Raw genomic sequence first — 11926 nt, forward strand, 5'->3', positions numbered from 1 at the left:
ACCTTTTCAGTTTTCACTTGTTTCCTATTTCCTGTCACAAAAGTATGTAAATGCACGTCCACTTTAATTGTTGCATCATCTTTAGTTCTTTACATATCATTCTTCCTTTTCTTTGACAAACATCCATCACTCATCCAATAAACTTCATATTAATGCCTCCCAATACATTTAAAAAGAAGTTAAGTAAAAAACCAAAAATATCCCAAATTAAAAAAGATACCCAAAAAAGATTCGATAACATAAACAATAACAATAATTCAAATATTAATATCCATTCCTTCACACCACCTCCCCATTCCCACTCTATAAATATTACCCTTCTCCCTTCACCATCTTCACTCCACCACAACATGAACCCCTCTTCAATGGCCATCCTCCTCCTTTTCGCCCTCTTCACCTCCGCATTCGCATCCGACATGTCGATCATCCGCTACGACAACGCCCACATGACCACCTTGCGGTCGGATGACGAAGTCAACGCCATGTATGAATCATGGCTTGTAAAACACGGCAAAGTCTACAACGCCATTGGAGAGAAAGATAACAGGTTCCAAATCTTCAAAGACAACCTACGGTACATCGATGAACACAACTCGGGTGATCATTCGTATAAACTTGGACTAAACAAGTTTGCGGATCTCACGGTTGATGAGTACCGGCTTGGGTACACGGGTGCTAAGAAGATGGGTTCGAGGAATAAGTTAAATAACGTTAAAAGTGACCGATACGAGGTTCGGGCGGGTGATGACTTGCCGGAATCCGTTGACTGGAGGACCAAAGGGGCCGTGGCTGCCGTGAAAGATCAAGGAAGTTGTGGTGAGTTGTTATTTTTGAAATTTATTTTGTCACTTTATTTTCCACTTTTTACGCATGCATGTTTATTATATGTTTTTTAACTTTTTAAATGTCAATGATGCTCGTGAAAAGACTAAAATAATAGTATTGTAGATTAAACACCTAATAATTAGTTGTACCTATCTAGAATTTATGAAAATTTGAAAACATAACTCCTACCTAACACCAAATTCACGTGGTTATTCTTAAATCTAAAAAAAACTAAATGGGTTTGTGTCAATTTTTTGATGTGAACGTGTTTAGATAAACGGGTTCTGTTTATTTTAACCCAATGGGATCACGGGTTGACCCGATTACCCAGTTTGTTTAAAATGTTTTTTACAATAACTTAAACTATTTTGGTATTTTTCTTTGTAAGATTTTAGATTTAGAATTTTATTGTATTAATATGCAAAATGTTAAATACTTTTTTATTTTAGTTTCACAGTTGGTGTTTGTGTCACCGCCAATACGTGTGCCATGATTTTCAGATTCGTGTAAAAGTTTTGAATTTGTTTCATTTTCGATCCTTCAATCCACAAACACGAGTAAACAACCATATATTAAAGGGTGAATTGATCCGCTAGACAACTTTTAGTATAATTTTGATTGGCCAACGGATTAAAAAACCAGAGTTGTGGGACCTGTTTCTTAATTTTGTAAAACTGACTCTGAAACAATTTGGAAATAGATTAGGAATCGAAATCTAAAGTTCATTAACTTATAATCATGTTTATTGGATTGAAGGGAGTTGTTGGGCATTCTCAACCATCGGATCAGTAGAAGGTGTAAACCAGATCGCGACCGGTGATCTAATTACATTATCAGAACAAGAACTAGTAGATTGTGATACATCTTACAACCAAGGATGCAATGGAGGTGATATGGATTATGCTTTTGATTTCATTGTCAAGAATGGCGGTATTGACTCAGACAAAGACTATCCTTACACAGGAAAAGATGGCAAATGTGACAAGAACAAGGTTTGTATCGTATTTTATCATGTTAAACTTTAACTGAAATATTACTAATATTGGTACGCGGTTGATTCTTGACTTTTCGTAATTATGTTGTGTAGAAAAACGCAAAGGTTGTTTCAATTGATGGTTATGAAGATGTTCCTGTGAACAATGAGGCGGCATTGCAGAAGGCTGCTGCAAACCAACCTATTACCGTTGCTATTGAAGCTGGAGGCCGAGAATTCCAGTTCTACACTTCGGTAATTTGTTTTAAATTATTGTTTTAATTACTCTTCAAATTTATTTAGACAACTTTTAAAATTATATGATGAAGCGGTACATGAATAGGCATTAGATCTACAAAATGAAAAGTTAAAACAAAATTGTAACAAGTTATGACAAAATGAAGTAATTTGGATAATACAAATCAAAACTGGCCTAGACTTATAACGGTTTCTCAAACTTTTTCAGGGCGTCTTCACTGGTTCATGTGGAACTGATTTGGACCATGGTGTCGTCGTGGTTGGGTACGGTACAGAAAACGGCAAGGATTATTGGATTGTTAGAAACTCATGGGGTGCAGAATGGGGTGAACAAGGCTACATAAGAATGGAACGCAACATAAAACAAAAGACCGGTAAATGTGGAATTGCAATGGAGGCATCTTACCCAATCAAGAACGGTCTGAACCCACCTAACCCTGGTCCAACGCCACCTACCCCAGCCGCACCCGAGACTGTTTGTGACAAGTACTACACTTGCCCTCAAAGCACCACTTGCTGTTGTGTCTTTAAGTATCATGGCTCTTGCCTTGCATGGGGCTGCTGTCCTTTAGAAGGGGCGTCCTGCTGTGACGATAACTACAGCTGCTGCCCACATGATTATCCCGTTTGCAATGTTCGTCGCGGAACCTGCTCACAGGTAATACAGCCACTACTTTTTTATAAATTTCAGTACACAAAATTTGACACGCTAGTTTTACTATGAAATTTTAGTACACAAAGCGTTTTATGCAATATCTGACACGTAAAATGGTTACTTGTTATGGCTCGTTACTCCGTGAGTCCAACCTGACAAATTTAATGGGATTTTGCATTTTGTGTAACAGAGTAAGAATAGCGGATTTGAAATTAAGGCGTTGAAGCGTATTCTTGCTAAGCCAACTAACGAGAGGAAGACTACTTGAGAAGCTGCCATTTGAGATTGTTATATGATTTGTATCATTCAAGTTAAACAATTTGATTTATCATCTGGCCTATCAGATGCTGATTTGTACATACTGCTGCATTGATTCCTGTACTCAATTTCAGTAACAAACATTGCTTTCCTTTAATAAATTATTATCCATTTACAAAATTTTATGTTATTTTTATTTTACTTGTGTTTTTATGATGCTACTTAAGTGTCAAACAATGTTGCATTCCATTAGACTACTTTATCAGCAATAGTTTTAGTTGGAACTAGAGAACTAGAAATTATAAGCAACTCTTCCATTTAAATGGATCTTATTCAATCAAAACACACTTCACAGTAAAAAAAATAAATCTACAAGACAACTACTGTCGCACAACCGTTTATTTACTACCGAAAACAATAGCTAATTTACCAACCGACTTGCGATTGAAATCATAAATTGTATAATTGGCGGGTCGGGAAAGGGTTGCAAATTTCGTGACTGTTTCATTTCGGCAGCAAAAATATGCAAAAGATTAAAATAAAATATAAACGAAATAATAAAATTAAAACAAATTATGAGTTTTTATACAAATCTTATAGCTAACGTGGAGATTGGGAATGGGTATGGTACATGTATCTGGTGGAGGTTTGAATTTGGTTTAAATAAATATTGAATTTTGGTAGATAACGTGGAGATCTGAATTTGGTTCAAATAAATATATCTAACTGTTGACATTTAATAAAATTGGTTGCAGATGAGGTTGATCATATGACATTTGCTTGGTCAAGTACTTATAAAACACGAACAATTAAATGTATATCGGTAATCAATTAAATATATACTTTTATATTATGTATAAACTATTATTGCTTCATGATTCAACAAGTATATAAAAAGGATCAATAAACCGGTTAGACCGGATAATAAATGATTTAATTGTGAAGAAAGTCATCTATAAACTTCATATAAACTAAAATCCATCTTATCTGATCTAAAAAAAGCAAAGAAGAACATGCAATGTGAAAGTTGGGATTATAAGTTACAAATAATGATAGAAGACACATCACCTATTATGGTAGAGATTACAAACAATGTAACCAACTAATTCTAACTTATACATATGCTTAATATTAAGTATCAAGCTAAATGATGCCATTAGCTTCAAACAATTAATAATGCAAGACAAATCAAAAAAAAAATTTGCGAGTTGATTGGCGTTGTAAAGCTCAAACTTGAACATAATTACATAAGGGTATCCGTAGTGGGGCTTCATCATTTACGTTTTGCATAAAAAACACCCAAACACTACTACGCATGTGGGCGTTTTCAATGAAAAACCCTCCTGCGTTTTTGTGGCAATGGCGTTGGGGCGCTTGTGTTGATGCCACTTGCTTAACTAACCAATAATAAACCCCCATTTCACCCGCCTATTTTAATTAATTCATTTATTTACATAATTCAAAAAATATTTAACCATTACAAGGGGCTTCAGCCTTCAACCACTACACATAGAACCGGAAAAAGCCCATAGGTCTGCGTGGTGTTGACGTGATATGAATAATGACGTTTTTAGACCCTCCTCCTTTATCGATGTCCAGATTCCTGAACTCCTCCTGACTCCTGAGGATGTAGTATGATCTCCCATTTTGCTGAAGCCCAGACAAAAATATGAGCCCATCTTCAGTGCCTGACCTAACAAAAAGGAATTAGTATGTGGGCGAATGTGGCCCAAAAGAAAATAAAATAGCCAAGGGCCCAAGGCCCTTAATTCTGAGCCCAAATAAAGTGTATAACTAGACAACTAGTGGTGAAAAAAACGGGTACGAAACCTTAACAAAACCTTTTTTTTATTTGTTTTTTTTCACAATTAAAAACGCTCAAATTATGACCTTGTTCCCAAAAGAATATGCCGAGGCAGGTCCGGAGAAATAAGGAATGAAGGGTGGTTGGGAAGCTTGGGTAGCGGAGCACCAAGCACCTACATAAATTGAGTCGACACACACGTGACAAGAATCCATTTGGGGAAGTTTGGGGTAGCGGAGCACCGTGCACCTACCTAGCCCAACCCACTCATTTGTCGAGCTTAAGGAACAATATGCTCATTTGCAAAATATCACATAGTATTTAAAAATAATAGTTTCTAATTAGTAATCAAAGTTACTACTATTAGTGTTACATGATGGTTATTGTTGATTAAAATAATCCTCAGAAGGAAAGCAGCTAACGTAAGCAAAACAGTTATTGTTCTTAAAACAATTAAGAATGCATCGTGGAAGGTTGGGGGAAATTAAGGAAATGCAGGGTGGTTGGGAAGCTGGAGGCAGGGGAGCACCGAGCACTTGCATAAAATAAGCAGTGACAACAGGCCGTTTGCGTGGGGACCACTTAACAGCATGTATTCTTTTTTACTTTTCTTTTAAACCGTAAATGCCCGAACATCTAGGATCATCCACGCAAATAGATTACTCTTCTGCTCGAAAAACAAAACATTATTACTCGGCCCACCCAAAAGTGTGACGGTTACGACTCAACAGTGTGCATTGAGTTGAAACCGGAATGATCCTGATTCCCGAAATTCTTAGAAAATCAAAACTGAAAACTGGATGGATATAGGGTAGTTCAGTTTCCATTTGGATAGGACCAAATATGAACTTACAAGCTAAAATGTTTTATATTCCGTCATTCGGTTATACCTCGCACGAATGCGAATTCTATCGAAAAATCAAGACCCATAACTTAACCAAACATGCTTTTTCGGTCCAATTTCAGGTCGGTCTCAAGTTAAATATCTTGGTTACTCTATCGGACTAGCATTCTTCTCAGCACTAAGTTAGGTAACAATCTTATAACATTCGATATCATTTGATATAAGGGTTCTAACATAGATATAACAAACATTCAAATAAATTTTATAATCTAATAACATATGGTTTCCCTATTATTCATAGTGGTGATGTCATGCAGTTGTGCATGCTCAATTCGACAAGTGTCCTTTGGCAGTTGTAAAATAACATCATAACTGCCTTCCGGTTATCTGTTCATCTTTATCTTCACCACTTCCTCAACTATATATGTATATATAAACACCCACTTCAATTTCACAAACTCAAACTCAATAGTCAACCACCTAATAACCCTCACCATGTTCACCATCAATCCAATCTAGTTGACCCTCTCAATCTCATTGCAATGGCAGATCAACCAGAACAAATCAAAGGCACATGGAGCTACGAAGAAGACGTCCTCTTACAATCCCTAGTTCAACAACACGGCCCCCGGAACTGGTCGGTGATCAGCAAATCGATCCCTGGCCGATCCGGGAAGTCGTGCCGGTTGCGCTGGTGCAACCAGCTCTCTCCGGAGGTCGAGCATCGCCCGTTTACTCCGGAGGAGGATGAGATAATTGCCAAGTCTCATGCGCGATTTGGCAACAAGTGGGCCACAATCGCGCGTTTGCTTAATGGTCGCACTGATAACGCCATTAAGAATCACTGGAATTCGACGCTAAAGCGTAAATGTTAGTTATTATTATTATTATTATTATTATTATTATTTCAACAAGTCGTGTTGTTAGCGTTTTTTTCATAATAAAACTAGTCTTTTTAAATCTACATTTATAGTTGTTGACGAGCAAGTTCCGCTGACTTATCAACCGGCGTTGAAGCGGTCTGCTAGTTCCGGATCGTCAACTGGCAACGGAGGTTTGTATCTTAACCCTAGCAACCGTACCCAGTCGGATTTAACCGGTTCGAACCGGATTATTCGGGTGAATTGTTAGTTAATATTATTATTATGGGGAAAGTTAACATACAAATTAAATTAATGTCCTAACTCTGATAATCAAGTAGTGTAGTTATGTTATTACATCGCAGTTTAATTGCATTATGCTGTATATGTAATTATACTATTTGGATCTCATACTCACAGTTATCATATTAATTTAATTTGTATTTAATTCAAACTTATTAATATTATTATTATTATTTAAGTCAACATGTTGTGTCGCTAGCTTTTCCTTAATAGTAAAACTGAGCCTTTTTAAAATTACATTCATAGATCTTGACGACTCGGTTCCGCTGACTTATCAACCGGCGTTGAAGCGGTCTGCTAGTTCCGGATCGTCAACCGGCAACGGAGGTTTGTTTCTCAACCCTAGCAACCGTACCCAGTCCGATTTAACCGGTTCGAACCGGATTGTTCGGGTTGATCCACCGACTTTTTTGAGCTTGTCATTACCTGGAACTGAACCGGAACAAAAGTCGACGGAGGAGGCTCCAATGCAACAGCAACCGGTACCGCGACCGGCGGTGCAAAGTGGAGGTGTGAGTTATGAGTTTTTGAAGCCGGAGTTACTTGCGTTGATACGTGAAGTGATAAAAAGTGAAGTGAGGCGTTATGTTTTCGGGATAGGGAAGAAGGTTGAATCTGTAAACAGCAAACTGTGAGGATGGTGATGATAATAACAACTAATAAGCTTCAATTAAGTTGATAGAAAGAAATTCAAATTTTAAAGTTTCTGAAAGTTTTTTTTTTGTTTTTTTTTTAATTTGCATATGTTTTCTTGATGATAATCTTTAATATCATATAAACTGAAATTAGTGGTTTTTTTCGTGTTAAAATGTTTGAATTTAAGCAGAAACGTGACCTGAAACTGTCATATATTTTCGGGTTTAAGCTTTAGTATTTATGATAAAAATTAATCTTTTTGTTGACAAAACTAATTAAAAGGTATATGTAACTAACCAAATGATAAACCAAAATAATCCTAAAACATAACTCGTGAGGTGAAATTCTAAAATGCCCCCAAAGCGCCCCCGGGCTTTTTGAGATAGTTTTTTGTTCCAAGCGTTTTGCGGGCATTAACGACCATTGTTGTGTTTGTGTGACCGAGAAAGAGACAAAAAAAATGTGATTACAAGAGGGTTATGAAGTTTTTTACCGCCATTTTTTTTTATAAAATGCCTCACTTGGTGACTGAGAAAATATCTTGAGTTTTGACTAAACATAGTCTAATATTTAATACAACTCCTCCTGGTAAAATCTTAAATGTAAAAGCTTCTTGTAAGAATAATGATGTGCCACCTTATCAATAATAGCCAGCTTCACTTGGTATTCATGAGATTGAAATGATTTGTAAGCTCATTAGGAATATCATAATTCCATAACTAATTTTTATAGTATGTATGAGAGAGGGAAAATATATAAGTCGTATACCCTATTATTATATATAATAATTAAGAAGTTTGGCGACCAATCATGTAATAGGTCGCCAAACTTCTTATTTGCTTTTAGTTTGTTTTACATTTTCAATTTTTTGTCAGTCGCCGGCGGAGGGGGGTTATCATTGATACCATCAAATGATTCTGGTCAAATTCGCATCAGCTCGCGGTCAAAATTCAAGGTTTTTTTTCCCGTAAGTTATTTTTAGTCCATCGTTAACTATAAGATGAAGATATGTTAATTGGGTTTTTGGCTCAAAGTGCCTCAAACGAGTTCGGTTATAACATGGATTTTAGAGGAAAGGATCATATTTGACCAGTTTGGTTTGGGTTTTAGCTGTTTTTAAGTGGTTTTAAAGTATTGGGTTCCAACCCGATTTTCTATGCACCTTTATTGGTTGATATATAATGGTGGGTATTCGTATAAATATTATAGAGGTAGGGTACCAAAAAGACCCAGATACCCTTAAGTAGTACCCGCGGGTTAATCAGAAGTCCCTCATAAGGCACCCGTGGGACATTCAAACCATCCGCATAACCGTGGGTGGAAGAAACACTTCCATAAGGCATGCGAAAGCATCCTGGCACCCTCAAAAGTCGTCCGCAGGACAGAAAAACCGTCCGCGTAAACAGCTACGAGTTAATGCCCCGGGACAGCTGTCGGAGTATAACAACACTCTAGAAGATTTACCAAGATACTCTCTTAAGTAATACATGATGTATCAGCCAATTATTGAAGGACACCTGTCCAGGTTGTTATAACCGTGCACATGGCCAGGGTTATTCTTCGTCCTATCATAAGAGGACACGTGTCCAGGTTGTTATACATGCACATGCAACGTATGAACTTAACCAGTAATATGAGGACACGTGTCCAGACGGTTATAAGAGCATCTTCCAAAGGGACAGCTGGCCCAATTACCTTCCCACATCATTCGGCTATAAATACCCTCTCAATCACCATGAGGTATTTACTTCACTCCCACTGTACTCTCTCAATTTACTTAAGTACTTTATCTCTCAAGTCAGAACGGTACTTATTCTCACGCCGGAGGGTGGTTACGGGAAGATCCCCCACCTCATCCTTCCCGTAACGAGCTCACGGTGTTCTGTTTTGTAGGATTCACGTCACTGGACTTTGGAAATTGTGTTCATATCGTTTTGGCAGTTAACCGTATCCTACCCTGTGGACTCATCGGATCTAGGACCCATTAGTGGGGAGTAGATCCGTGTTTCTTCAAATATGTATTGGTTTTTTGCTTGATAATGTTAATTTATTGACGTGATGTCATGATGAACATATTAGTGGTTATGGAGTGACTCTTCACCATATAGGCAATCCAAGTCAAAATAAATAAAAAGAGAATCAACACAAAATTAACATGAGTCAAAAGAAAATTCAACAATGTCCATTGTCCGACACAAGATCAACAAATTCAATTGCTTGACAATCAACCCAGTCAAAACACAAGATAAACAATCAACAAAATTATAATAGAAGATCGATACAAGATTCACATGTTACATAAATGATATTAGATGATTTCTATCTCATCCATAGTTGCACAGAAACATAATTTATTGATATTACATAAAAAAATTATAAAAAATAATTTTATCACATAAATATTAAGTGTTTTTAGTTTCAAGTGTTGTATGATTACCATGTTATTTATGCTTTTTATGTTAACTTGGTGGTATGTAACATTTATCATTTTTTGAACTTATTATTATTAATTATTTTGAATGGCCAAATATATGAAGTTATTGAATTTGTAAAATACTTGTAATAGTTAATAGTAAAATTAGCAATTAAATGTAAAATTAGCAATAAGACTATCTCCAACACAAGAATTTGTCCTCACTCGTGATGACGTGGAGTGCAAGGGGGCGTTGCATGTGATGTGTTGGGCTTCCCCTTCGGAGCGTAACTATTCTTGATCACTGACACTTATATGCGGTTTTTATTTGGTTATTTACTTTATTTCTCACAAAAACATAACTAAATACTAAAATTATTAAAGCATATAGAAATGATAGGTATGAATGTTTGATATTATCGATGGTGAAAACATGCTTGGATAAAAAACTAATATAACATGCTAACAAAGTAACAAGGCCTGTATGTAAGAATGAGTTGTAACTTGTAACATTAGTTGGAATTATATTTCAGCTTTTAGACGTTTGAAATCAGTATTTAAATAAAAAAAACATATAAACTGATAATTAATTTTGTCTTTATATCATTTTGCCTTTATACATAACGCCAACATGGAAGACGACACATCCCTCACCCACCTTTACACTTTTTACACGCTTCCCCTCATTTCTCCCACCACCGTCACACCGCCGTGGATCACGCCGGAGACCCCGACACACCAAACAAACACTCATTACCACCACCACATTAAAACATCATCTTCACAATATCATACTCCAAAATCACAAATACAATAAAAACAAAAAATAAACTCAAATTCACAAATTAACCATTTTTCCATTCATCACATTTCAAAATATATCATCAATGTATAAAACTACAATAAAGTGACAGATAACAAGCTGCGTCACAACCACTTTTAGATAGCAAACCCGATTCTACTTAAAAACAGAGTTTTGGGTTTTAAAAGTCAAGAAATTACTATGCACAACCTGTTAAACTCTGTTTCGATCAATTTCATTTATAATTCAATTTCCTAAAATAACAAACCGACAGAAGAGACAACGACAGCTGGATCTCATCTTTCCCCCAACGAGTGTCAACCTTCGCCGGAGCAACCACACGCGGCGGCGGCAGAACACACGGCCACGTCGGCGATGACGTGGCAGCAGCAACAGTACAAGACGATGACGACGTTTCGATGGAAACAGAAGGTTTAGATAACGGTAACAAGTACCGAGAATGAAGACATCGGAAGCCACCAAGTGCGAGTACCACAATACGAAGGTGTTCGTTTTGGCACCCAATAATATTACCCGTGCAGATCTGCTCCCATAGCCGCTCATCCTGAGCCGTCCGATGCCAGTGCTTGTTGACACAAGCAGCCGTGGCTAATGTTTTTGCGTCCGCGTGTTTTAACACCTCGTATAATAAGTTTTCGTCGGAGAACACCGAGGAGGTTGAGGATTGTTTGATCTTCTTGAACATGGTATGGCCGGTGGAATTAAGAGGTGTGGGTCTCTTCATTATTATTATTATTATTATTATTATTTGTGAAGTGTGAATTTGGGATGGGAAAGTAAATGGGTTTATAAGATGAAGAAGGTTTTGATGGTTAACGAAAAGGACAAAATGAGAAATGAATGCTATTTGGGGGGTTTCAAGAAACTTACTATTATGTCCTTTGGTCGTTTGTTTTTTTGTTTTCTATTGTGTTTGTGTTTCTGACAAATGTCAAGTTGACTATCGGTGGCTAAACACATATATTTTATTTTCTTTTTATACGTATAAAACACAAGACTTTATTTGTAAAACATAATAAAAAATTAAGTTTTTTTGATTTGATTTTATTTAATTAGTTATTTAAATATGATGGGAAATCCTAGTGCTTCAAAGCCCCTACACGTCATTAATCTGCTCCTTACCTACTTTGTCGTTTTCGCCATGAACTTGGTGAGTTTGTCTTCCACCTAAGAATTATTGATGATATAGTCATATTGGCAATAAATATTAAATAATAAAAGTATTTAAATTAAGGGAAAATCACTACACATTTGAGTATATAAATTATCAAACT

At 36.5% G+C, this 11926-nt stretch overlaps 2 protein-coding genes and 1 pseudogene across 2 annotated transcripts; 2 read left to right on the top strand and 1 right to left on the bottom strand.

Annotated features, from left to right (window-relative positions):
* The first annotated feature begins 307 nt into the window (after positions 1-307).
* Positions 308-3095, top strand: LOC143581099 (cysteine proteinase mucunain-like). Its single transcript, XM_077063963.1, has 5 exons — positions 308-816; positions 1582-1817; positions 1913-2053; positions 2265-2714; positions 2902-3095. The coding sequence occupies exons 1-5, from the start codon at positions 351-353 to the stop codon at positions 2977-2979; spliced, it is 1371 nt and encodes a 456-aa protein (XP_076920078.1). The 5' UTR covers positions 308-350; the 3' UTR covers positions 2980-3095.
* Positions 3096-5988: 2893 nt separating this feature from the next.
* Positions 5989-7424, top strand: LOC143581114 (transcription factor MYB73-like). Its single transcript, XM_077063972.1, has 3 exons — positions 5989-6487; positions 6591-6671; positions 7027-7424. Exons 1-3 carry the CDS (start codon positions 6160-6162, stop codon positions 7413-7415), a joined length of 798 nt encoding a protein of 265 aa, XP_076920087.1. The 5' UTR covers positions 5989-6159; the 3' UTR covers positions 7416-7424.
* Positions 7425-10866: 3442 nt separating this feature from the next.
* Positions 10867-11376, bottom strand: LOC143581106 (F-box protein GID2 pseudogene; annotated as a pseudogene).
* Positions 11377-11926: the final 550 nt, after the last annotated feature.

Source organism: Bidens hawaiensis, unplaced genomic scaffold (genome assembly GCF_021521415.1).
Source record: "Bidens hawaiensis isolate Kalapana, Puna unplaced genomic scaffold, B.hawaiensis_p1.1 tig00030808_1, whole genome shotgun sequence".
Taxonomy (NCBI): domain Eukaryota; kingdom Viridiplantae; phylum Streptophyta; class Magnoliopsida; order Asterales; family Asteraceae; genus Bidens; species Bidens hawaiensis.

Excerpts from the sequence above, each read along its gene's own strand:
- LOC143581099 (XM_077063963.1), top strand. The coding sequence starts at position 351 with ATGAACCCCTCTTCAATGGCCATCCTCCTCCTTTTCGCCCTCTTCACC. Across the intron at positions 817-1,581 it reads GAAAGATCAAGGAAGTTGTG|GGAGTTGTTGGGCATTCTCA; the intron begins GTGAGTTGTTAT and ends ATTGGATTGAAG. Across the intron at positions 2,715-2,901 it reads GTCGCGGAACCTGCTCACAG|AGTAAGAATAGCGGATTTGA; the intron begins GTAATACAGCCA and ends TTTGTGTAACAG.
- LOC143581114 (XM_077063972.1), top strand. The coding sequence starts at position 6,160 with ATGGCAGATCAACCAGAACAAATCAAAGGCACATGGAGCTACGAAGAA. Across the intron at positions 6,488-6,590 it reads TTCGACGCTAAAGCGTAAAT|TTGTTGACGAGCAAGTTCCG; the intron begins GTTAGTTATTAT and ends CTACATTTATAG. Across the intron at positions 6,672-7,026 it reads ATCGTCAACTGGCAACGGAG|ATCTTGACGACTCGGTTCCG; the intron begins GTTTGTATCTTA and ends TTACATTCATAG.